A 27,898-nucleotide genomic window follows, 5' to 3' on the forward strand; every position below is an offset into this window, starting at 1 on the left:
CGGCAGTCAGTCATAGGGCACGGGTTGGAGGTTTCGTTGAGGAGGAGGAGGAGGAGGAGGAGGAGGAGGAGGTACAGGGGCAGTTTCAGGAGTTAGACAAGGATGGAGTTGTAGATAAGTGGATAAGAAGATATAGAGGAAGAGGATGATGAAGAGGAGGAGGAGGAGGAAGAGGAGAAGGATCCATGTGAGTTAAAAAAGTGAGGAAATGGGAATCCGTTAGCACCAGGAAGAAGGGCAGGAGGAGGAGGAGGAGGAGGACCAGGAGAGATTGGCGGATGGAGTCCAGTGGGGCAAGCATGGCAGAGGCAGAGACACCAGAATGAGGCCACGTAGTGGACATACAGACAGAGAGAACCGTTAGTTTTGGAGACCGCTGGAGGAAGACATGCTCACTGAGAAGGGCACACACAACAGAGATTATCCCATTAGCATGCGCATTAAAGGAGTCACATGAGCAGTCGTAAGATAAAGAGTTATCTGATAGAACAGAATGGAAGTTACATGAATGAGAGTAGTGGGTTAAAGGGAGCACATCTGTGAGTGTGAGATCATGAACAGTCCTTTTATCTTTAACATAAACCTTGTATTCGTCATGTTCATATGCATCACATACATATTTAACACCTCAAATGTTCTAATGTTGAATAATTAACAGCATCGTCTTGTACATTTCCTTTAAAACGCCCCAAATGATCTCCCCAGACAGACAAAGGTTTCTTTGGTCTTGACTTGGTAAACGCTTTACAGCTGTGGAAGGTTAGAGTGGAATGCTTTACCGTGAAGGAGTTAGCGTTCATGTTGCTGTCCTGGATGTCGAACAGCATGACTGGACTCCTGGAGGATCGGCCGTGGTAGTCACCCTCATTTCTCAGAGGCTGAGGAGGAAAGGAGGGGGGGGGGGGGCATAGAGTCAGAGGCTGGGGGCGATAAATAGTCATGTGAACGAGGTGGAAACATTCCCGTTAAGATGCAGAAAACACAGGATATAAATGGGATGTTAGTAGTAGTGACAACTTCAACCCTCCATTCCGTTATTGGAATTAAACACAAGGGTGCTTGAGGATTGCTTCAGACCTGAATAGGATAGTTTTTAGCGCATGAAAATAATCAAGAATAAAGATATTACACAGATATTTCAAGATATTGCAATACTGTGAAAATAATCTACAGCCATGAGTTTAAACCTTACTCTTACAGTATAAATGCCTATACATGTTGATTGTGTTTACTTGTATTTTCATAAAATACCAAAGTTGAACCTGCAATACAAAGTCACAGGACTTAGCACCCATTAGACCGCCTCACCCACGGAGAACACAAGTGTTCTTTTGTCTCCTTACCGGGACCATCCTGGCATAAAAAAGTTGCAGGTGCAAAGGTCACTCCAAACAGACTGGGTCTTATATAATTGAACAGCTGCACTTAAAAAAGCGGAGAAACTTTATTCACACCATGCAAGTTCACTCCTCTTGTTAGGAACAGGCAATAAAACATTCCTTCTCACAAACAAAACACCTCCAGGGTACTTTGAAAAAAAATGGTGCAAGTTAATTGTCGGCACACGTAAGTCTGCAAAAATTCATGATTTAAAACACATTCCACCAAAGAACAGTAAATTAGCAAGGGCATTTACCCCCTCCAACTGTTTTGCAAAAGCAAAGGCAAATCTTGGTTGGAGAACCAGTTTTGCAAAATGTCATGTCACTTAATCAATCCCATCTGTAGTCGTGCACTGGCACTTTGTGACATTTTGAGTGTGTTTGGATGATTGCCTTTGCTTTTGCATTGTGTTATCTGACACCCCCTGCTTCCCAAGTGAAAGCACGGCCATCAATCACAGCGCATGTCTGCTCAGAATGTTTCGCACACACAAAGTCTCTCATTCCATTTCAAACACCAAACGCCACTGTGTGTGGGGGGGGGAGGAGGGTGGGGCTCAGAGCTACAAGTAGGAGACATGGCTGTGGCATCAGTCCCAGCCCAGCCCGACCTCCCCAGCTCAACCCAACCCAACCTTACAGCCGTGACCGTGAGATGCAGCAGCCACACACTGCCACACGACACACACCATGCAGCAGCAGCAGCAGCCGGTACCTCTGCGGGGCTATTGGCCCAGCCGCCCAGGGCCTCGCGTGGGGCGGATCGGCCGCCCTCGGGACCCTCCCGGTCCTGGAGCTCCCTGTCCAGGGGGCTCACGCCCGTCAGCCAGCCCTCCAGGCCGGCCCCCCCGCACGGGCTCAGGCTCCGAGAGAGGCGCGGGGACGGGGGGGAGAGCAGGAAGTCCTCGCCCTGCGGCGGGGTGAAGGTGAGGAAGGGGGTGGCGGAGCTGGGGCGCGGCGGGTAGGGGGGGGGCTGCGGCGAGGCGGACGGGGAGCCCATGGGGGAGATGCAGTACGGGCTCCCGCAGATGAGGGGCACGGGGGGGATCGGGGGGGGCAGGGGGCTGACGGAGTCCAGCGGAGGCAGGTACTCGCCCCAGCGGTAGGAGGCGGAGGGGAGGGGCGGGAGGGGAGGCGTGGGGGCGGTCGGGGGGCTGGCGGCCGCCCCCATGGTCAGGGAGATCCACTCGTTGGAGATGGACTTGACCTCGGGGGAGACGGAGCGCGCCGGGGAGCGCGGCAGGGGGAGCGGGGCCGTGGTCAGACGGTTGCGGGTCGGCTAACCGGACACAACCAGAACCACCCAGAGAGAGAGAGGGAGATAGAGAGAGAGAGAGAGAGATGAAGAGAGAGATAGAGAGAGAGAGAGTTTTGAAGAGTGGAGAAGAGAAACAAATATGGAGTAAGAGACTGATGCAAGGAAAGGACAGGTGAAAAACAAGTATCTATATGAAAAACATGTTTCTAGGAAAGACTGAATAAAATAACTTAATAAGATGAAAGAGAATTTAAAAAGAAAAAGGTAATGGTAAAAAGGTAATGAGACAGACGGACATTAACAGCCAACATCCCTCAAGGACTCCTGAGCTGTTCCTGTGGAGAAATCTCATGAGGGTAACACCTGTGTGTGTGTGTGTGTGTGTGTGTGTGTGTGTGTGTGTGTACCTGGGGGGAAGCACTGGTGCTGCGGTGGGGAGAGTGGCTGATGGGGGGGTCTGGGTAATCCACTCCGTTCTTGACGCGGGGACGTCTGTGCACCTCCACGTAGGTGACAGGGAAGATGCCTTGGCGGTTGGTGCCGGCGATCTTGCCCTCGTACCAGTTCTCGTCCACCCGGCGGATCAGGATGATGCGCTCCCCCTGCAGGCCACCACAGGAACAGCACGGAACACCTCTTTAGCACACATACTGTACTGTACCAGCCACCAGCTGCTGGCCATCAGGGTGATTACAGACAATAGCAATTAGCAAACAGAACTCAAGCGTGAGTTACTTTTTATACTCTCTGAGGTGGGATTCATTTGGACAGCACGGAACACCTCTTTAGCACACATACTGTACCAGCCACCAGCTGCTGGCCATCAGGGTGATTACAGACAATGGCCGGGTTTCCCAAAATTGTTAAGAAGCTCTTAAGTGCTAAGAACTTCTTAGGAGCGTTCTTAGAACATTCTTACAACGCTCCTAAGAAGTTCTTAGCACTTAAGAGCTTCTTAACAATTTTGGGAAACCCGGCCAATAGCAATTAGCAAACAGAACTCAAGCGTGAGTTACTTTTTATACTCTCTGAGGTGGGATTAATTTGGACAAATGAGTTCCAATTTGAGGAGCATTTAAGCCTGTAAAAGTTTGAGTTTGTACAGTGCGCAGTTACACAGAACACTAGAACACCTGACAAACTGAGAAGCGTAATCTATTTTCAGAAAAATGTCTCATAACTGCACGCTGGCATGTGTAAATACACAGCAATTAGTGCTGATTGGTCTGTTCTCTGAGACATGTAGACTACAGCCCTTTTCCATTCGATTTTCAAGGGAATTAACTCATAACTCGATGTAATTTTGAGCGATATTAGAAGCACCAAAATGGTTTTCCATTCAACAGAGTGATTCTAGCAAATTAAAATGATGTCATCGTGTTCCTGTTGATGCACATTTTTCTACTGCGCTGGATGGTTTTCATCAGATGTGGCGAATGGAACACTTCTAGCAAATGTATCGTGACGTTATGTTTTGGTATGCGTGAGACCATTTTTGCACTTTGTGAACATTCTGAGCAGGCGTCACAGTAACTTACAAAGCTCCAAAACCTTTTCCATCCCATTTATGTTGATTTAACTTTCGTTAATCCACCTCTGGTGAGCGAATTAGCTTACCACAACAAACCATTACAGAGATAACCTTTTCCATCACATGTCGCACAAACTTTTTGATGCGGATCGTTTTTAATCATCAAATTATCTTTTAAATGGAAAAAAGGGCTTCTGTGACATTTCACTGTGAAGTTCACTTGGTCATCCTTGCCTTTCTGAAGGACATCTCTACGGGAGTGTCCCCATTGAAATTGAAGCGAGCCATGGCCTCCCCATACTCCAGCACCTGAACAGGGGCACTCTTCTTCGGCTGGGCTTTCTCTGTGGGAGGCAGGAGCTGAGAGCCAAGTAGGAAGAGGAGAGGAGAGGAGAGGAGAGAAGAGGAGAGGAGGAGAAGAGGAGAGGAGAGGGGAGGGGAGGAGAGAAGAGGAGAGGAGAGGAGAGGAGAGAAAAGGAAAGGAGAGGAGAGGAGAGGAGAGGATAGGAGAGGAGAGGAGAGGAGAGGATAGGAGAGGAGAGGAGAGGAGAGGAGGAGGAGAGGAGAGGAGAGGGGAGAAAAGGAAAGGAGAGGAGAGGAGGGGAGAGGAGAGGAGAGGAGAGGAGAGGAGAGGAGAGGAGAGGAGAGGAGAGGAGAGGAGAGGAAAACAGAAGAGAGAGTCGGAATGGAGAACAGAGGAGAGGAGAGGAGGGGAGAGGGGAGAAGAGGAGAGGAGAGGAGGGAATATATTGAAGAATGAAGAGAGAAGATAGGTATGAATAAATGTGCAGAGAATTATATCCACTGGTGTTCAGAACATGAAAACATTCCCTCTGAAGATTCACAAAGCAGACACACACATTCTCATGAGAGATGGTCCCATACTCGTCTATATAGTGAGAATCTCCATTTCCCCGACACTCTATCTCTACAGCCCAGCCTTTTCACTCCTGATAACTACAGGAAGGAATGGTCATTTTCAGTAGGAAGAGGAGCTGCCAATGTGTATCTACTGATAAGTACTTTTCACATCATGTCACCCGCTGAGCCCTATGGAATCATTCCTGGTGTGTCTGTCTGTATATTCTGATAAGCTGTGGGTGACCAAGCGAAACTTTTAGGAGAGAGAGAGAGAGAGACAGGGAGAGAGAGAGCGAGAGAGAGAGAGAGAGAGAGAGAGAGTGACAGGGAGAGATAAAAAGAGAGAGAGTAAAAGAGAGAGAGAGAGAGAGAGAGGGAGAGGGAGAGAGAGAGAGAGAGACTGTTTTACCTCCACATAGCTCCTGGGAAAGATGCCAACTCGACCATGGTGCTCTCCCTCATACCAGTTCTGATCCACCTGTCGGTAGATGTACACAATGTCGCCTTTCTGAAACGGGAGCTCCCTGTGGCCAAAGGAGAGAGCGAGAGAGAGAGAGTGAGATAGAATAAAACCCTCAAACAAGGTAATGCATGTTCGAATATCTTAACCAAACAGCAAAGGAATTCCATTTCACTGTGAGTACATAGCAGTCCTGTTTAAGCTGATATTGCAATAAAAAAGCTACCGATGAAAAATCATCAGTGACAAAAATAGATGCTGTAATATAATACAAGTATCTGATTTGATGATGAATTCCTGTAATATAATAGAATACAATGCACATTAATATAATGCTATTCCAACAATGTGATATATTATTGTTTAACTTACTTTAGTGTTTCAGCTCTGAAGTCAAACTTGGCCAAGGCGGGAGTTCTCTGCAGAGAGTCAGAAGGACCAGTTTGAGAATCAAAAGGGACATGGAATCCGTTCATGGTTCTGTGGTCAACCAGCTCAAACATTTGTACAGACTGAATCTTAAATCTTCTACAAGACCATTTTCTTCAGATGGCCTGGAGTAGGCTTGAGGGATCAGATCAGCTAACTCCAGTAAATCCATTCAAAAGCAGCACATGTTAATCTTCTGAATTAAAGGCTGTTAATGTATTGCATTCTAAGTCTCTGTAATCATCCCTGATTGATGATTCAGATGAATCTGCTTCTTTTAAGAATATTTTTGGAAAAATAATATCAACAGAGAAGACAACTTCCAGAGGAATTAAAGCAATCTAACTCCCTGTTAGATTACAGCCTCCCTTCTAATACTACTCCCCTTTGATCATCAGACACCGACTCCTCTAAACCATACCATAGACTATAAACTATAAACACTGCTTACAATTGTGTCCTGCTCTGTACCACAGCCAATATACCACCAGTTGACATACATTAGAAGGTTTAAAAAGGAATAAACCATTATGGACACTCTTAAACACCGAGCTGCTATCTATTTCAAAGGCTTCCTTTGAAGCTGTCCATTTTGAACATACTGGGTGGTCCCATCGCATCCCATGTCTATGGTCTAATCAACTTCATAAGGTGCAGCTTCATACAGTACATGGGCCGAACTACACTGGGCCCTTTTAAGCCCACGCCGGCCCAGTAATGGCAGGAATGCAAATGGCCGCCGGTGCATTATTTCATTATCAAGTTCGCACCGCTAATGTGCTGCCGTGTTCGACTGACCCTGACACACACACACGCACACACACACACACACACACTCGCGTGTCTCCGCGGCCGCATTTAACGCGTGAGCTCACCACAGCGGCGGCGGTGGCGGCGGTGGCAGTAGCGGGCGCTGCCCTTTGAGTCGCACACATCCATTGAGAATATTCCAGCCATGGCAGGAATGGAGGACATGTGACTCCGTGCCCCCCCGGCACTCACCTCCGCCTGGGGCCCTGCTACTGTAGGGGCCCACACATAAACATCTGATACTGACAGCACTCTACGGATGACTGATGTCCCAGGCGTCGCTTCTACGCCCCCTCTCTCTCTCTCTCTCTCTCTCTGTCTCTCCCTCTCCCTCTCTCTCTCTCTCTCGCTCTCCCTATCTCTCTGTCTGTCTTGCTTTCGTCCGTGCGTCCATGTCTTAGTTTTTCCGTTCCTGTATGGTTCTGGTGCAGCAGCAGCAGCAGTAGCTGGCTGAGGGGACGCATGATTAATGCAACAGACTCTGTGAACCGTAAACATAGCATCCTGGCATTCTGTTGTGTGAATGGCCGACTCTCGGCCTATAAATACAGAAGAGGCTTTTTTTGACGGAATGCCACAAACGTATTGAGCGGTGTTTACTCTGATCCCGCATGGACTCTGAGGGATTACTGCTGGGTCAAGACCTCATGCTACACGCTCACACTGAGCTGATCTCACGTCCACATTCCATGTCGCAGATGTAGAGTGAAGGGCAGGTTTGGCTGGTCTTTGCATGTGAACAGTGCTGATTGACACAAACGCATGGGAGCTATCTCATACATACACAATAGACACACAAACAATAACAGACACAAAAGATACACACACACACACACACACACACACACACACACAGACGCACGCACACACACACACACACACACACACACACACACACACACACACACACACACACACACACACACACACACACACACACACACACACTCTGATATAGAGAGAAACACTCACACAGACCTCAGGGCCGGATTTCCTCTTTTCTGAGTTATTGATGGTGAGCAGGTCACCGAATCGGTCGTTGGTGATGAACTGGTGGTGGGTCAGCACAATGGCTGCGTGCCGCCGGGACGCGATATCGGCCTCTTCCTGCTCACGCTTCAACCTCCTCTGCTCCTCAAGAATTTTCTGCACACCCCCCCCCACCCCCCACCACCACCCAAGCAAAAAGACAGGGACGAGAAAGACAGGGGAAAGGAGACAGGAAAGGACAGAACAGGGAGAATGAAAGACTTAGCTTTTTACGCACAGCCGTTACATACTATACCACCATAACATTAATAAAGAGCATATCAGCCCACATTACCAGCTGGAGAGAGAGAGAGAAGATACAAAGAAAGAGAGAAAGAACAAAAGGAGGAAAGAAATGCAGAGAGAAATATGCAGAAAGAAAGGAGCAGTATTTGGGTGTTTAAGAATTACCATGTATCATTGTTTCATTGCAATATCCTGATACAGCTTTTAAAAAAGTAACAGTTCATTTAAAGTCTTACATCCGTGCTCTTAACTCAGCAACACATCAGCCTTAGTTTTCTCTCAGAGCATGCTATCTGGATTTTTCATTTCTCTGTGAAACAATCGGCTGGTTCCCAAACCGAGCCATACTCCTTGGGCAACGTGTGCCCAGGGCCCTAAAATGGGGCGGGGAGCCTGACTCGTTACATAAGGCTTACGACAGAGCCGGGAAGGCAGACAACAGCCAGTGTTGGTGGAGCTGTGGACGCCTCACCTCCTTGTCTCCGTATCTCCTCCGCGCTCCCTCGTCAGGACTGTCCCGGAGGTCGTTCTTGCTCGCCGGCTGAGACGACTCCGAATCTGCGCCGGAGGGAGGGGGAGGGGGGAGAAAACGGCAAGAGTTCTTCATCACTGTCATTTAGGCTTCCATTAAACTTCACGGGGAACTACTACACTGCCAAACCGTGAAGGCACTCACACAGTAGGCTCCATGACTAACTACACACCCACACACACACACACACACACAAGGATACATGTATATACACATACACACACACACACACTAACATTCAGAACTGTGCCCTGTCATGATTCCAGGTTTATAAGAGAATGATTAATAGAGCTTGGTGCTCGGAGTCAAAAAGCTAAGCAACTGAACGAGCTACACAGATAGAATGTGGAATCATTCGAAGACATCAGACACAGATGTTCTCCATTACAAAGACACAAAGGTTGTGAAAGTGAATGATGAAACCAGCACGCTGAAATGAGCAATAACACAAAACATGGACACTTCATGGCTTGAATGTGTTGAATTTCACTATTCAAGACTCCAAAGGGTGAGACATGCCGCTTCAGTCTGTCACATAATGATTGATAGAAGACTCTGTCAGTGAAAGCCATGATGTGTCTGAGGAGGAGAGACACACACAAGTATGAAGAATGAAGAGAAAAAAAAAAACAATTTGATATATGAGCACAGCGCAGTGCCAATCAACAACTGAGGTGTTGCAACACATGTCTAAATTCCACATTATTCTTCCAACGTGCTATGAATACTTAGGCAGCAACCCAAGCCAGTTGAAGAAAAACACATGCCATGTGGAACTTTCTACACTTCTACTGCACAATCTAACATTAGGTGACTGGCATATAGTCTAACTGTACAGTACTCATCCAACAGAACACATACGACATAACACCAAAAGTAGGACTGTGGTGGCAACGCCTGTATTTTTACAGTAAATAAAAGTGTTAAGATCCAGGACAACAGTCACATTAACAAGTTATAAGGTATCAAAAGGCAAAGTATTAAACCAAACACAGAATCAGAATTTAAAAAAAAACGTGAAGAGTTCATAAATCTATTTGAAGGATAGTTGGCGGTGTTATACATTGAGAGGAAACTGGCAGATCTAGTTACAGTCGCAGACTATTGCTGACTCTAGCACTGAAGAGCTCAACAGACTACTGTCACTGCAGGTCAGGACTGATGATGAACTAACAAATGTCAAACAAAACACTTCAAAACGTGGAGAGATGAAACGTCCCGACGGACCAGAGGACCACACACCATGGCAACGGAACACCTAGAGCGTGCGGAGCCACCGTGGAGAACGGAACACGGTGGGACAGGGCCGACGGCGGCGCCTCAGGCAACACACACACACACACAGCACAACGCAGAGGTGAATCAGGCAACACACACACACACACACACACACACATAGAGCACAACGCAGAGGTGAAATGGAGACGGGCAGGGTCAGAGCTCATGAGGGCATGAGGTTGCAGTGTGGAGCAGCACACACACACACACACACACACACACACACACACACACAGTAAACAGCGTCGCATGCCACACCAAACAACAGATGGGAGCCTCACAAGGTCACCCAGGGCGAGAAGAACCAAAGAAAAAGGTCAAGGAAGGAAAATAAAAATGAGTGACCACAAACACGGTGACGTATGTGTGAGTGTGTGTGTGTGTGTGTGTGTGTGTGTGTGTGTGTGTGCATGCATGTGTGTGTGTGTGTGTGTGTGTGTGTGTGTGTTTGTGAGCACGGCAGAGGGACACAGGCGGTCCCCGCGTCGTCTGAAGATAGCCACCTCGCCGGTGAGACGGCTCTGCCGCCAAGCGGTTCCTGTTGCCGTCCGAGCTCTCCCCGTTACCGAGCTCGCCAGCGCCGCCGACGCCGCTGCCCTCCGCGCCCTCCGTGGGCGAGCCCTCCCCGTTGCCGAGGCGATCGACGACCTCCAGGGAGGACAGGCGCTGCGGGACGAGCGGGGTGGCGGAGAGCGCGCCCGTGCGCTTGGCCTGCTGGGAGCGGGAGCGGCGCAGGCGGAAGGGCGCGGGGCCCATCAGCAGCAGGTTGGCGGGCAGCGCGTGCTGCCTCTTGTCCAGTGGCGACAGCAGCTTACTGGGCTGACCACTGCTACTACCACCGCCACCGCCACCGCCACCACCACCGCCACCGCCGCCGCTGCTGCTGGTGCTGCCCGCCTGCTGCCTCTCGTGCCGCAGGATGGTGGTGAAACGCGTGTAGGAGGCCGGGCAGGAGCCTTTGCACTTGCTGGGCTTCAGGTGGAGGTGGAGAGGGGGGTCAGGGTGGTGGTGGTGGTGCTGGTGGTGTTGTTGTTGTTGTTGTTGTTGTTGTTGTTGTTGTTGTTGTGGGTGGTGGTTATGGTGGTGGTGGTGGTGGTGGTTTGGCCGCAGCTGTGGGAGGTGGAGAGCGTCCGGCACCGGCGGCTCATCGCAGGAGGACGAGGTCTTAGTGGCGGCGTTCCCCGTGGAGTCACTCTCCGCGTCCGAGTCCACGTCCGCCTCCGTGTCGTCCGAGTCCGGCCCATCTCCGGCGGCTGCCCTAGCGGCGGCGGCGGCCCTGGCGGCTCTGGCCGTGCTGCGGAGCTCGAAACACGACAGGCCCTCCACCGGCTCGCTGTCGGACAGCGAGGACGTGTCGTTGTCATCCACCTCGTCCGCCTCGTGCGCCTTGGAGCCGGACGCCGCCGAGAGCAGCGGGCAGCCCGCCGGGAGCAGCAGCGGGGGGGGCTCGCCGGACGTCACCGCCAGGGACTCTGCGGAGAGCGCGGAGGCCAGGTAGCAAGAGGGGGAGGGGCTGTGGGCGGGGCTCCGGGCGCTGTGGAGGGTGGGCAGGGAGGTGGAGCGCACGGGGGCGGAGCTATAGGGGGCGGGGCTGTAGGGGGCGGAGCCGTAGGGGGCCGAGCGCTGGATGATCTGCTCGAACTCCGTCACGCGGTACGACACGGCGCCGTGTCGGGAGGAGAACACGCTGCCCGCCTCGCCCCTGCCACCGCCGTCGCCTGTCGCCGCCGCGCCCGTCCTCTCGAAGAGCGAGGCCAGGCTGCGCACGCTGCCGTGGGGGCTGGTGATCTGGTGCATGTTCCGGTAGAGCGCCGAGAACTCCGCCGTGCTCCTGCGGCTCTCCGCCGCGCCGTTCGGCTTCGTCTCGGAGCTCGCGCCGCCGAACACCTCCTCTTCCTCCTCCTCCTCCTCCAGCTCCTCCTCGTCGCCGTCGTCGTCTACGCACCCGTTGGCGACCCTGTGTGACCCCTCGTGGCTGAGAGGCTTGTGGTCAGTCCTCTCCTGGCTGTCTCCAGTAGGGGGCAGCAGTCTGGGCTTAAACTTGGACGGGAGGATTTGAGGGATGCAGACTTTGGCAGCGGACAAGGGCTTCTTACCCTTACAGGGTTGACCTAACGCATGACTGGCAAGGACCGAGCGACTATTTACAGAAGAGCAGGGTGAAATTATATAGCCATTCCCACCTTTTTAATCCGCCGGGCAAGCATGCAGGACAACAGAATAAACAGGATATTAGATTGCGGCAGCAACACATTGGCACATACTAAAAATCACAAAAACAAGATGCCAGAGGATTAAACGCGCTATGTGGAGGTCTGTAGGCTTCCAGGTGTATTGAACACGGCCACACAGCTCAGCCAATTGACTTGCATTCTGTTCAAAACCACAGCCGGCAACATGTGGTTCAACTTCGGTGGATACCTGAACAAGGAGCCTAGGTATTTTTGACACGACATCAAAAGGGCTGCTTCTTAACATTCTGATACTATTTTAAGCCATTTTTTGATATGTTAAACTATAAGAAAGAAAGACTCCACATAGCACCACAAATCCTCATGGCATTCCATCAATCACAAGTCACACGTACACAACTTGGGCAACAAGGTACTCAGGTCCAAGAAAGCAGCAGGGAAGACGTAAAGAACTTCAGTTGTTCAACAATAACACACAGAGGTCAGACCAATCTTCATGGGATTATTTTTTTTAGGTCATAACATTAACGCTACGGTAATATTTTGTGCTTTTAAACAAACTTGCTCGTTAAAATATTCTGCATCATGTTCATTGCAAATAAACGTCTTTGCTTTCGTCACCATGGAAAAATACGACACAACGAAAACAGAAGCTGGCATGAAAAATGCTGTGGTGTGTACAAGTCGATGCCAATGTTTCCTCAACAAAACCAAAAATAGCTTGATTCTGCTCATTTGTTCTGGCCCTCACACACACACACACACACACACACACACACACACACACACACACACACACCCCTCTGCTTTCTGCGAGACTCTAAACAAGTCTAAATGTCGGCTCCTTGGCGCGCGCTTTCCTGTCTAGGCCACGGTGATGAACGCTGAGCCGGAGATAGGAAACGTGTCCCCAGGACCTGTCCGTCTCCATGAAAGTGACCAGGGGGACGCCAGCCGAAGGTTAACTGGACAGGAAAACAACTAGCCTGACAGTCGCTGACAAACAAACAGACGAAGCACAATGTGCCAACAGTGACAGAAAAGAGTGCTGGTCAGGCTGGACATTGTCTGGCTCAACAGACCATCCCAAACAACAACAACAATAGCTGCTGAGTCACATCCATTTGCAATCCTACCCAATAAAACAACCATGCACAGCTTGTGTATGGGATGCAACATGGCCATATTCAATTGTCTTTGTTTTTGTCTGAGGTTATTGAATGGCTTTCCTCAGACCTTGTGCGAGTAACAGAATGTTAAACAAAGGTAACTCTCCTTCTCCCTCCCCCCTCTCCCTCTCTCTCTCTCACTCACTCTCTCTCTCTCTCTCTCTCTCTCTCTCTCTATGACTATGAAATGTAAGACAGCTGGCTTAGGCATTTGCTGAGTTTTTTTTCTCTCTGTGTGTGTTTTTACCAGGTCTGTAAAATAGATACAAACTCTTCATGATGACAGACTGAAACTATTTTCTCTGCATTCCTCGTCAGACAGTGCCCAGCATTCTTTAGCGTTAGTTTGGAGGTAGAAGAAACATAACTGATGTGCTGTTTAACGCATTTCCTAACAATTGGCCACAGAACATAAAATATGTCTTTGTTCACGGTTAAATAATGAAGCTGAGTCCACTTTAAATCACTGTCCAGTGTGTGCCTGCAATAAGCACAATATAAATCTGGCCGCTTTGTAACACTAAACTCGAGTGGACTTTCATAGCCGCTGACTTTTGTCTGACCCCTTAAGAATTTCTCCAGCCAGGTTCATCTATCTCACTGAGGCCCACTGAAAACAAGTGAGCTGGTCTGAGTCGGAGCCGCCCAGACGCAGGAGCCGTAGAGAAGTGGGGCAGATATCACTAATGGCCAAAGCAGACCCCGGCTATAATTAGGAGAGGCGTAATGAGCCAGAAGAATAATGTCTCCTCAGCTGAGCGCCAGGGCTGCCTCTAGGGCCACTTCCTTTTGTCTGCCACTATCAGGGCCTGAGCTCAATGTCCACTTTTCTGTTGCCGGATTAGGCTGTGGGGGTCATCTATCCTGCCTCCCCACCACTGCTGACAAACTACTCAACGACTTGAGCCTGCACCTCTCCTTTCCTTCCCCCAGACCCCTCTCTGTCCATCCTCGGCCCCCCGCACTCCTGCGATGACCCTCCCCCCGCGGGTCAGCACATCTCCTCGCAGGGGTCGTGTGTCCTGGCATTCCATTCTCTGACCTCACTCTGACAGCTGACTTCCTCATACCTAACCAGCCACATGAGTGTGTATGTGTGTGTGCATGCGTGTGTGCGTGTGTGTGTGTGCGTGTGTGTGTGTGTGTGTGTGTGTGTGTGTGTGTATGTGTGTGTGTATGTGTATGTGTGTGCATGTGTGTGTGTGTGTGTGTGTGTGTGTGTGTGTGTGTGTGTGTGTGTGTGTATGTGTATGTGTATGTCTGTGTGTGTGTGTGTGTGTGTGTGCGTGTGCGTGTGCGTGTGCGTGTGCGTGTGCGTGTGCGTGTGCGTCTGCGTGTGTGTGCATGTTCATGTGTATGTGTGTGTGTGTGTGTGTGTGTGTGTGTGTGTGTGTGTGTGTGCGCGCGTGCGTGTGGTGCGTGCATGTGTGTGGCAGTGTATGTGTGTGTGTTGTTGCTGTCCTGCCTGTTTATCTCACCCCTGCCAGCACCCAAGTTCACCCAATGAAATCTAGACCTCCTCCTAAACGCTGTCTCTCCCTCCCTCCCTCCCTTCCTCCCTCTGTCTCTCTCCCTCCCTCCCTCTCTCTCTCCCTCCCCCTCTCTCTCTCTCCCCCACCCTCGTCCCTCTCTCTGTCTCTCCACCTCTGTCCCCTGGAATACTCCATGGAGCCGCAGCCTAAAGCCTTTAAAGCCTCGCTACTTTAGCCACAGACGGGCAGACAGAGCGACCGCCGGACGGACAGACAGACAGACGCGAGCGCCGCTAACCTCCAGCTAATCCTAGCTTCCGCAAGGGAAACCAAAGGCAGCCTCATTTCGCAATGGAGGACAGGTGGCTAAATCGGGATGAAGCAGCCATGTTTTTTTGTCTTCTCTAATGGGCTGTGTTCAAATGGCATGAGATGAGGGATGGGGGGTGGGGGGTGGGGGGGGGCTTCTGCATGATAGTCACACCAAACAAAACAAAGCCAACGAGCAAATGGAGAAACGCGTGGATGAGACTCTCTCTCTCTCTCTCTCTCTCTCTCTCTCTCTCTCTCTCTCTCTCTCTCTCTCTCTGTCTCTCTCTCTCTCCCTCTCTGATGCTAGAGCCGTGCTGCTGGTTTATTTTTAGTGGCGGGTGAAATTGAAAAGTTCCTAGTTTCCCCATTAGTCCGGAACGCTGCTGGGAAACCGGAGCGACTGCGTTCCTGGCGTTCCGCGCTCATCAGGCCCCCCGTAATGCCGCTAATGGACTATTAGTCACCTAACGGAATAATCACGGAATAACATAATCACGGAAAACACCCCGAAACGAGCTGGACGTTCGGTCCCTCAGGAGCAGCGCTGCCGCAGGGTGACCGATACCGCGTCCGAGATACGGCGATGAGGTCAGCAGGTGCGCCAGAGGTGCGTTCAAGTTCACCGAACATAGGCGAACGTTTGCTAACGTTCGCCAACAGTATTCCGTTAGCCTTGAGTTTTTGGCGAACGTTTGCTAACAATCGCAAACAGTCTGAGGAGGTGGTGCGCCGCGAACATACAGTGGAACTGGATGTGAGTTTGACGAACGCAACAATGCAATTACTGTTAGAATGGAATGTTAACACCAAATCGTTCAAATTTAACAGTTCAAAGAAAACATGTTCATCACGAACGTTTGCCTATGTTTGCGAATTTGAACGCACCTCAGGTGCGTAGGTCAGAGGGGCTCACCTTTGGAGGAGGACGAGCTGGGGTGGCGTTTGTTGAGGGCCCTCAGACCTTGCAGGGGGATGTCGCCGCCCTCTAGGACGCTCTTGTAAATGTGCCGGTCGCATTCCGGAGCGGCCGGGTCGCTGGCGTTGGACCCGCCGTCCTTCTCGCCGTCACCGCCGTGGCCTGTCTTACAGGAGGAGCTGAGGGAGAGACGGAGAGAGAGAGAGTGTGTGTGTGTGTGTGTGTGAGGGAGAGAGGGAGGGAGAGAGGGAGGGAGCAAGAAAGGGAGGGTGTGTGTATGTATGTGTGTGAGAGAGAGAGGAAGAGTGTGTGTGTGTGTGAGAGAGAGAGAGAGAGAGAGAAAGAGTGAGAATGAGCAAGACAGGGAGAGTGTGTGAGTGCAAGCATGTGTGTGTGTATGTGTGTGTATGTGAGAGAGGGAGGGAGAGAGAGAGGGAGAGAGATAGAGAGGTGAGAGAGAGAGAGAGAAAGAAAGAGAGGAAGACAGTGAGAGAAAGAGAGAGGGAGAGAGATCAGCATTGCATTAAATAAAAGCTGCTTTAGAACCATAAGCCTGATTAGACCAAAGAACTTTTTTATCTGTTTGGATAAAAATCTGCCAGAGGATAACTCGCTCCAGTGTTAATTAACACCACATTTCTTTTTTTGATTCCAGCGGTCACATGTTGTTTTCATTTCCCAGTTGCCCATTTAAACGCGACCAGCGACTTAAGTGGCACTGGAGAGCCAACGCTTCCCCACAGACACACACCGAGCCCAGGCTTTGACCTTTGCCCTTCCAACCCCGGGGGAAAGGAATCTGTTCTCATCGGCTGTCGTCCTCGGCCGTACGTCCTGGAAATGAATTAGCTCATTTCTCCCAGCGCAGCGCAGGGCAGCGCAGGCCTGCTGATAGGGAAGCTCTCAGCTGCAGCACACAGCACACAGTGAGAGCTCTTATCTGCGCATTCCTGAGGGGCCACATTGGAAGAGGTCTAAAAATATTAAGTGTTCCCATATGGAGCTCCTGTGAGCGGTGCACCTGTGTTTTTTCACAGCGGTAGATATCGTCCACTGCTCCTGACTGACCACTGTGTCCTGTTTTTTTTCCGACACGTATGGCATGTTTGCCCCCGAAATATCATAGCGGACAGACAAGGGGGTTCTTGTTGGGACTGACTCATGTGGATAAAAGTCACATTTTGCCTGTTAAATCTGAATTTCACATGATCAAAACTCACGCAACACGTGATGCATGCTACGGCGACTTGTGAAATGAGCGATTGTTGGTTTGCAATCTTCAATTTGTCACGTCTTTTCCGCAGGCATAAAAAAATCTGATGAATCGGGTTTATTTTATTTTTTATTGCCTTTAAGGGTGCATCCGTGCATGTGTCGAAGGTAAGTGAGAACTCGTGATTTGTTGTTGTGCTCCACAGAAACCAAAGCCGTTTCTCCTCCCATTTTGACGCGTTCCCGTTTTGTGAATGGCCAACGTGAAAATCCCCAAATTCCTAGAAATCTGTTCCCTTCATAGTAGCCAATTCAGCGCCCCGCGCCCTGAAGGCTTTTATAGGGAACGTTGACTTTTCTTTTTTTTTGATATGGCAGGACACATCCTTAAGTAATTCCAGACAAATGTTCTGTACAGCTTGCATTCCTCTGCTTCCACAATGGCAGCGTTGTGCTGTCCAGAATAAGGTCCAGCAAGGGGACTCTCAGTGGCCAAGTCTATTTCAAAGTGAATGGAGGTGGGTTGGGGTGCTGAGTGATTGGGTGGGGGGTATTTGCAAGAAGGCAAGAGAGAGGGGGTGGGGGGAGTGGGGGGGGGGGGGTAATATTCCGATAACACCTACATATGAGTCCGCATAAGTGACATAACTCCTTGGAACATCCCAGACGATCCCCTGGAGAAGCCACTTATGACATATTAACACGTCACGACATAGACGCCAGCGCTTCAGTCGAGGGGGGGGGGGGGGGGGGGGGCTGCAGGGGGAGTTGCGTAACCTCTGGAACCCCCCCACAATACAGCCCTCCCGCCCCCACCTTGCCGACTGGAAACGATCTCTCTCCAGTATTATCTAACTGAGAGCATTCTAGCAGCATTAGCAGCATGGGAGAAGTGAGTGAGAGCGGAATATTCATCCCACCTGTCGGAGCGCTCGGAGCGCTCGGACCGCCGACCCTTTTAGGGTTCAATGTGCCGCTGACTCACCAATGAACACATCAAAACGGACTGTGGTGAGTCCTGCACTGTTTTAAAAGGCAGATTGCGGGAGGGGAGGGGGGAGGCCACTGGCCCCAGTTCAGACAACTTTTTGAAACACAGAGGGTCTTCTGGAATGTTGCCGGAAAAAACGAATCATATGGCCTAGCAAAAACAATAGAACTCCTCCTGAAAGCAAAACATCCTTCCTACCAACAAACTGAGACCCCCTCCCTCTTCAAACAAATGTCCTGAGTTCCCTGAAGGGAAAAAAAAGACTATTTTCACGACTTTTTTCCCCGGGGGAATAAAACTCTTTCATCATTCATTAGGTCATTGCCTGTGCAAGGTCACATTACTTAAGTTTCAACATTGTTACACAATTTATGAGCAGAGCAATGTGACTGAATAATGGTGTCACTTGATTATGACATTAGCATTTTTGAAATGCTGTTTTAGAGTGAAGCTCTCCCTCTCTCTTTCCCTCTCTCTCTCTCTCTCTCCCTCTCTCTCTCTCCCTCTCTCTCTCTCTCTCTCTCTCTCTCTCTCTAACAGCTCATTTAACAAATGAGCATTCATCCATTTTTGGAGGTCAGGGGGAGCAGAGGAGTGGGGGTGCTTAGCAGTGGCACACACACACACACACACACACACACACACACACACACGCACACACACACACAAACAAGCTCCCACGAACCCTACACCAGATTCCTTTACGTATGACTTACTTAAGTGGGAAGCCATGTCAAACAAGCCTCTCCTTCTTCCCTCCAAATCAGACTGAGGAGACGGGAGGAGGAGGTGTGGGCTGCAGGAGCCAATTGCAGGATCTGCATATCAGCTTAATCTCTGATTCCTGATTCCCCCTCTGGCTCAATACAAACGCTCCCCCAACACAAAGTAGGGGGAATATCCAGGGGGGAAAACACTGAAAGACCATGGCAGGGGTTTTTTACCCCCTCTCCTCCCCCCTCCTAAAAAATGTCAGTGACCAAAAAGTAAAAAATACTTTTTTTGGGAAGGACTCTAAGCCGTAAAGACCACAAGAAGAAAATCTGCCTTTCATGAGTTCTTTGCATCTCATCCAAACAGAAACAGAAAAAGAAAGAGGAAAAAGTCCAAATGTAAATGTGTAGGAGAGAGACGTAAACAAGGGGCCCGAAGCTGTTTAGTCTGCCAGAGTAGAGTAGTAAAAAGCCCTCCAGCCACCCCCCCCCTCCACCCCCCAGCCCAACCCCTCTGGCCGAGAAGGGAATGTTTCCGCAGTAAAACTAATGATCTTCACACCTCCATGCATATGCAGGAGCTGGAGGAGATAGAGAGCGGTGCTGAGAGCAGGACTGGGCAGCGAGAGCAGCGTGGGGAGGGGGGGGGGCGGGGGGGGGGGGGGGGGCTGGCCTGTCCCATCGTTCCACGAAAGACATCCAGGTTTTATTTTCAGATAGATGGGCAGAGCATGGAAGATATCAGCGCATGCCAGCCCAGCCCAGCACAGCCTAGCCCTTACCTTTCATTTCCATTACCGCCACGCCACCTTCTCCCTGACCCTCAGAGACACACATGATGACATAAACACACACACACACACACACACACACACACACACACATGTGGACTACCGAGTACTAAACACACATGCACACACACACACACACACACACACACACACATGTGGACTACCCAGTACTAAACACACATGCACACACACACACACACACACACACACACACACACACACACACACACACACACACAGACTCCCCACACAGTCACATGCCGACTGATACCCATACAACCCCCACAGTTATATACCATATATCCACACACACAGACACACATGTGGACTACCCAGTACTAAACACACATGCACACACACACACACACACACATGTGGACTCATGTGGATGCACATAGAAGGCAGACTGTTTTGCCATAGCTAGCATTTGTTGAGAGGAGCCCCTTCAGGAAGCGGGGGTCCCCCTCACCCTCCCCTCTCCCTCTGAAAAGGGGGGAAAATACTCAACGGGCTGTTTCACGGAGAAAACGCCTGGCCGCTTTCACTGAGACTAAAAACGCACCTTAAGAAGCACAGACAAACCCCACAAGCATTACACAGCACTCAGAGAGAGAGAGAGAGAGAGAGAGAGAGAGAGAGAGAGAGAGAGAGATGGGGGAACAAAACGATCAGTGAAAAGGGGGAGAACAGAAGAAAAGAAAAGAGGGGTGAACTTACTATTGCTGTAGATCGGAAGGTGTCTCCAAGGGAGTGAAAGTAGGGGCACTCTGCAACAGACCAAACAAAGAAGTCATTGATAAAAATCCAGCGGGGATGGTCTCTTCCAGCTAGAAACGCACACGGCTCAGAAGTGGCTGGGGCTGGTTGGCTGCTGCTGTTTCTTCTGCTCTTCTCTTGTCTCCCCTCTGCGTCTCTGTGTGTGCGTGTGTGTGTGTGTGAGCGCGAGCGCGTGTGAGTGTGTGAGCCTCTAGGAGCGCTGGGTCCTTTTAGCTTGTAGCCTCTTAGCCTCTCCGGACGAAGCTTGACATGGAGGGAGTGAGCGTGTGTTTTGGCACCACATGCAAGTTAGAGAAAACAAGCGGCACAGAGAAGAGGAGGGGAGGAATCACAGGAGGAGGAGGAGGAGGAGGAGGAGGAGAGGAAAGAGGGAGGAGAGGGAGGAGGGGAGAAGGGGGACGTGCGTCTGTGAGAAGAGAGAGGGGGGCGTGAGGGGAGGGGGCTGTCAGCGGCTCGACCAATCAGCTGGTGTCTCTGGCTCACACAGGCTCTCTCTTTTGTCTGCTATTGAGTCCCAGTCATTACCCGCCGACCAGACCGAGGGACAATTAACCAGCTGGTGAGGGAGGCAGGCCAAATTACATGGACAGGCACGCAAGCAGCCACTCTCTCTCACAACACACATATACACACACATATACACACACATATACACACACATATACACACATATATACACACATATACAGGCACGCAAGCAGCCACTCTCTCTCACAACACACATATACACACACATATACACACACATACAGGCACGCAAGCAGCCACTCTCTCTCACAACACACATATACACACACATATACACACACATATACACACACATATACACACATATATACACACATATACAGGCACGCAAGCAGCCACTCTCTCTCACAACACACATATACACATATACACACATATATACACACGCAGGCATGCAAGCAGCCACTCTCTCACAAACATACACACATATACACATACACACACATACAGTATATACACATGTATGCAGGCAGGCAAGCAGCCACTCTCTTTCACAAACATACACACAAATACATACATATACACACATATGCAGGCACGCAAGCAGCCACTCTCCCTCACAAACATACACACATATACACGTATGCAGGCACGCAAGCAGCAACTCTCCCTCACAAACATACACACATATACACACATATATACACACAAGTATGCAGGCACGCAAGCAGCCACTCAGTCTCACAAATATACACACATATACAGGCACGCAAGCAGTCTCTTTCACATACATACACATACATACTATACATACATATACAGGCACGCAAGCAGCCACTCTCTCTCACAAACATACACACATATAAACACACACATACAGGCACACAAGCAGCCCCTCTCTCTCACAAACATACAGTACACATATTTACACACATATATACAGGCATGCAAGCAGTCTCTCTCACAATCATACACACATATAGAGACATATACAGGCATGCAAGCAGTCTCTCTCACATACATACACATATATACACACATACAGTAGGCATGCAATCAGCAAAGCTCTCTCACAAACATACATAAACACATATACACACACACACACATATACAGGCACACTAGCAGCCTTCTCTTTCACATACATACATACACACACACATATACACACACACACAAAGCCAAAGTGCAGTATCTGTTCACTTTCTTACATCAAAATAAAATGTCCCATCCTCCGATCAATCTATTAAAATCTCATTGCTCTACTGAAACATTTACTGGAGATATAGAGGTTTTTCATTTTACTGATACTGGACTTTGTAGGGCAGTCACACACGCGTACACACATAGTGCACACACACACACACTACAAATAAGCTACATAAACAGAAGACATATAAGCCATTTCAAGCCCACAGAAAAGCACATGACTAAACTTTTGTACACACTCACACTTTTGTACACACACACACACACACACACACACTCACACACACACACTCACACACACACACTCACACACACACACACACACACACACACAACAATATGTGCGTGAAAGTTTCACATGGCTACACACGCGGTCACAAGCAGTGAGAGCCCATTGGCCGGGCAGGCGGTTATTTCGAGGTAGCAACTCGAGTGGACTCCCGACGCAGGGAGAGCCATTCGCTGGGGGAGCACACCCCCTTGCCTTTTCAATGGTTTACAGGCGGCTAAATTTAGGCCACTGTTTCTGTTGCCTCTCGCCGCACGGACGTCACTCGGGGGGTTAAAAATACCGCAGGGGGTGGCAGCAGCGGTGGCCGTGGACGCTGTTGTTGTTTGCAAATACGATTGCACAATCCCGGGGACGGCGCGGCCGCTGCCCGTGCTCCTTTGAGGGAAAGGCTACATGCGACCACTTGGACCCCTCTTTCTTTCCACCCGCCTGCTCCGCACCCCACCCCACCCCACCACACCACACCACACCACACCCCTCCCGCGTGGTCGTCTGTGTGGGAGTGGAGACTAGAAGTGCAGGCCGGTCGCATGCCTTTCCGCTGGGTTGCCGGGTGGGGGGAAGAAGACTCATTAATAACCTTTGGCGATGAATGCCTATCTTTATGTGAGCAGAATGTTATCCTGGCAGGTCTATAGTCTTATCTATTTATAAATGCCCAGTGTTGCTGGGACCCCTTTTCGCCCTTCTAGAACAAGGCTTGACCCAAAGCAACAAAAGGCCAGCACACAGCAAACAGCTTGGACAACAACAACAACAACAACAACAACAACGACAACAACAACGCTCAACACACAAACAAAAAATAAAACATTCCGCCTGAATGTCTCCACCAAGGCCATTCCGGCTCAGTCTTTTTCTGGCTTATCTCGGGGAGATCATTTTTATGGTGCCGATGCTAACACATGTGCAGGAGAACTGAGCCTGCCACTCAAATGACAACACAGAACAAACAGGAAGCCGGCGCACGCTACGCTTATCTGAAGAGCTGGGACAAAACCGCCGCTTCCAGATTGATCTGGTGGATAGGAGAGACAGAGAGAGAGGGAGAGACAGAGGCAGAGGGAAAGAGGGAGAGACAGAGGGAGAGGGAGAGAGAGAGGGAGAGGGAGAGGCAGGCAGCAACAGCAATATAATACTCTGCCAAGAGGCAGTAATTACCAGCTTGCAGCGTGGAGCACACAGACACAATGACACAAATGAACAAAAATGGTGAATGTCAGAATGAAACAAAAAACAAAAAAATGCTGCAAAAAGGTTCAAAATAGCATCACTAGTTGGTTTCCTCAGTAAGGCACTGTCTGAAACATTACAGCAGCATGGTGGAAGGGGAAAGGGGTAGCGCATAAACAGAGGACAAATCATAAATAATTGTGAAATATGCTAAATATATAATATGATCAAATGATTAATAGCTGTGCCATCGAGCTGTCTACCGTAGCTGGCACTGGAGCCGTACCCACCCATTGGTCCATTTGCTCCAGGTGATTATCCAATTACTTCTTATCCAATTATAGCTGATGAGCCAGTGGCCGATTAGTGATGCGCTTCCTCTGGATATTCCACATTAACGTGGAGCCATGTCTCAGCTGCCGGGGGGCTCAGGTGATGTCGTCCGACGCAACGCAACGCGCACACACTGACCGCACGCTACCAGGCTTCCCTAACTTGCCATTGTCTGAAGCAAAGCCCCGCAGAATGCCTTTCCCCTGACGCTGGGGAGCGATTCAGTGGAACAGTGTGTTAACAATGTTTGTCCCATTTTCATGCGCCGGTTTCCTAACAGGTGTTGGAGATGACTCAAGGAAATTTACTACTTTTCAAAGGTATAAATAGGCTTACAATGCAGGTCATGGTGTTGGGGAGGGGGGGTGGGCGGCAAAAATAGGCCTCGCGGACTACTGTCCTTACAGGGGAACCTTTTCCATTGCAAAGCAGGGCATTAATTCACTAACTATGTTTCCACAAGACCGATACGATGGTTAATCAGAAGTAAGCATTAGCATAGTGATGGTTTTGTTGTGTACTGTAGGTGCATTCACGTCACTCACTCTTTGATCCACGGCTGGTTTTGAGGCAGTCGACCGATAGGAATGTGAAAGAGGAGCATGGGGTGGTATGGTAAACATGATGCTCAACTTCCTGTAGGCCACGTCAGTGTGGTGGTGGTGGGGGCTGTGTGTGTGTGTGTGTGTGTGTGTGTGTGTGTGTGTGTGTGGTGGGGGCGGTGTGTGTGTGTGTGGTGGGGGCGGTGTGTGTGTGTGTGTGTGTGTGTGTGTGTGTGTGTGTGTGTGGTGGGGGCGGTGTGTGTGTGTGTGTGTGTGTGGGTGGTGGTGGTGGTGGCGGTGTGTGTGTGTGTGTGTGTGTGTGTGTGTGGTGGTGGGGGCGGTGTGTGTGTGTGTGTGTGTGTGTGTGGTGGGGGGGGCGGTGTGTGTGTGTGTGTGTGTGTGTGTGGTGGTGGTGGGGGCGGTGTGTGTGTGTGTGTGTGTGTGTGTGTGTGTGTGTGGTGGGGGGGGCGGTGTGTGTGTGTGTGTGTGTGTGTGTGTGTGTGGTGGTGGTGGGGGCGGTGTGTGTGTGTGTGTGTGTGTGTGGGGGGGGGGGGGGGTTGGACTGAGGGAGTCGTGCTGGATGAGTGGGGCTGTAATTCAACTCAGTGTATGTGACTTGACTCAGAGACTTGAGTTACATACCCGCCCTCCCTCGAGACCCCTAAACCAAAGACCTGCACCCCTCCCCCTCCCCCCTCCCTCTCAACCCCCCTGGCGCTCCCTTCCACCCCCCCACCCCCCCACCCCCCCCCCCCTCCTCTATCCCATCAGTTGGTGGTGGGGGTGGGAGACAGAGAGTAGCATGTCACTCATGACTGTGGTTTCCACTGTGCTGCCACAGTGGCTGTCAACCCCAGCAAAGGCCCAGCGTACGAGGCTGCGGCCCCATCACACACACACGGGATCCGGCAGATGACAGCCCCCCCCCTCGTCGGACGCCGTGAACGGAGGCAAGAATGTGAGAAAACATACAGCGGGCAGTAAAGTATGGCGTATGAAAACTGACCCGTGTTGCTCTGCGCGCCCGACACACACACACACACACACACACAGCTCATGTCACTCACACACACACACACACACACACACACACACACACACAGCTCATGTCACTCACACACACACACACACACACACACACACACAGTTCTGCGCGCCGGACACACACACACACACACACACACACACACACACACACACAGCTCATGTCACTCACACACACACACACACACACACACACACACACACACACACACACACACACACACACACACACACACACACACACACACACACAGTTCTGCGCGCCGGACGCTCCTCATGACTCGCTGACCTGTCACCTGACAACTTGAGCTCTTTAAAGCTCGTGTGATTGTAAGCAACCCCCCGTTCTGTAACTATTACAAAGCACTTGGGGAATTTGCACTCATTCGAGTCCTCTGAGTATGTGTGTGTGTGCGTGTGTGTGTGTGCGTGTGTGTGTGTGTGTGTGTGTGTGCCTGCGAGGACGTTCTTGATGACCTCACATATCCCAAGCAGGCCGACGTCAGCAGAGAGAGCAGCTGAATCCGACTCATGGCTCTTTTTCCTGCCGAGTTCCTTAAGAGGAAAGTAAATGTCACTTCGCCCATCAACCCACAAGCGTAATTACACGTTGACCGTCTATGGCAGCCTGTGAGGTTCATTAAAGGCAGCAAGGAGGAGGAGAGGGAGGAGGAGTAGGAGGAGGAGGAGGAGGAGGAGGAGGGGGAGGAGGCCATCCTTGGTGTATCTGCAAGGGGAACACCACATGGCAGTGTGACTAAACGGTCAGGACGAGGCTTGCCTCTTTGGACTCCAAGGGTGTGGCTGCCTGGCATACGCCTGCAAGATCTTCCCACATCCAAGGCTGAGGCAGAGGACTAGACAGCTGACTATGGCTCAGCGGCCTCGCGCTAGCATTAGCCTCACGCTGCCTTTAGCCTCGTGCTGCCTTTAGCCTCGCGCTAGCGTTAGCCTCACGCTGCCTTTAGCCTCACGCTGCCTTTAGCCTCGCGCTGCCTTTAGCCTCGCGCTAGCGTTAGCCTCACGCTAACTTTAGCCTCACGCTGCCTTTAGCCTCGCGCTAGCGTTAGCCTCACGCTGCCTATTCTGGTGCAGCCACGCTATCACTGCCCATCACTGGTGACACACGGCACACATGGCAAAGCAGCTCGTCACTGCGTGGGCCTAGAGCACAGCACATGTGTGCATGCTTTACCTCTGACAAAGGCTCACGTCTTGGCAGTGACACGACCAGTTGCAATGAAGTAACGGGTGCCAGATGTTTCTGTCAAACGTCATCTCATCTCCCTTTCTTTCTCTTTCTCCCTCTCTCTCTCTCTGTTCATTTCAGCTCAAGGCAACACGGACATGAAAAGCTGAAGTCACACAAAGAGACAGGCCTGACTTTTCCATCACCTTGCTTTCCTTCTCTCTCTCTGCCCACCCATGCCCACCCATCCACCCATGCCCTCAAGTGCAACGTGAGCCTCCGAGTGGGGGGGGGGGGGGGGGGGGGGGCTGGGGGACAAACGCACTAGTTACTCAAAGGTGCTGATTTGCTGCCACTGTAACACAGGCACGGTGCCACTGGAGTCCTGCTCGCCTATATAGCATTGGAGGCATTGCAGCCAAGTCAGCAACAGGGTCCTCACTGGGCACCCGTCCCAAGTCGGTGAACCCTGGACAGGGTGAGAGACTCTGCTCTCGTCCTGCTCCCACATCAAGGGCACCCCTGAGGCAGCAGGCCGGGATAAAACCCATATAAGCCCATGCCGTGGAAGGGCTTGATATATCATAGCATCACTAAGCTCGCTATACATCTGAATGGCAATTTCTCATGCTACTGGGATTGATGTATAGACACACAAGTGTACATTAGAACACGCATGTGAGGAAAGGTTCATCTGTTCCATGCTCTGCCAAGGGCAGGAGGGAGACCATAGGATTAAAGGCTACAGCTGGCATGGCAACAGCTAGAATGCTACTTCATCATTGTCGCTAACCTTCTTTAAAAGGTAACAGTCGTTCACACAGTGCTAATGGACATTCACCAGAGCTGCCAGGCCCTGGAAACTACCACCAATAACATGAGGGCACCACTGAGCCTGTTCAGACCTGCCTCCTACTGTACTGTATTGCAAGAGGGAGGGAGACAGAGTGTGTGTGTGTGTGTGTGTGTGTGTGTGTGTGTCTGTGTGTGTGTGTGCCTGTGTGTTTATGAGACGGACAGATTTATGTTTCATCCCTTGAATCACAGCCCCACCACAGGATCCAGTTGTTTCCTGACAGCTGGTTGAAGTCAAGCCGCTCCAGTGAAACAGTCGGGCCTGCGTCTCCGTAATCGACATCACTTCACTCTCCACTCTCCCGACCCGGCCGTGTCCAGATGGCACACCTTTCACAAGACCCCCCCCCACACACACACACACACACTCGCCCATTACAGGAGCCGAGAGAACACCTGGATCTGAGCAGCACAGACAGCAGAGTCTGGGCG

At 50.7% G+C, this 27,898-nt stretch overlaps 1 protein-coding gene across 1 annotated transcript in view; it reads right to left on the minus strand.

The window, feature by feature from the left end:
* LOC134064489 (sorbin and SH3 domain-containing protein 1) overlaps positions 1–27,898 on the minus strand; it is a 69,458-nt gene that overhangs the window by 6,681 nt on the left and 34,879 nt on the right. The window contains exons 14-23 of the mRNA XM_062520415.1: positions 20,302–20,351; positions 15,875–16,056; positions 8,479–8,564; positions 7,710–7,877; positions 5,865–5,911; positions 5,442–5,556; positions 4,406–4,531; positions 3,048–3,242; positions 2,098–2,661; positions 780–878 (exon numbers count right to left, since the gene is read on the minus strand). Coding sequence (XP_062376399.1) covers positions 780–878; positions 2,098–2,661; positions 3,048–3,242; positions 4,406–4,531; positions 5,442–5,556; positions 5,865–5,911; positions 7,710–7,877; positions 8,479–8,564; positions 15,875–16,056; positions 20,302–20,351 — 1,632 coding nt within the window. The remainder of the gene's footprint in view (positions 1–779; positions 879–2,097; positions 2,662–3,047; positions 3,243–4,405; positions 4,532–5,441; positions 5,557–5,864; positions 5,912–7,709; positions 7,878–8,478; positions 8,565–15,874; positions 16,057–20,301; positions 20,352–27,898) is intronic.

The sequence above is a fragment of the Sardina pilchardus genome, chromosome 18, assembly GCF_963854185.1.
Source record: "Sardina pilchardus chromosome 18, fSarPil1.1, whole genome shotgun sequence".
Classification (NCBI taxonomy): domain Eukaryota; kingdom Metazoa; phylum Chordata; class Actinopteri; order Clupeiformes; family Clupeidae; genus Sardina; species Sardina pilchardus.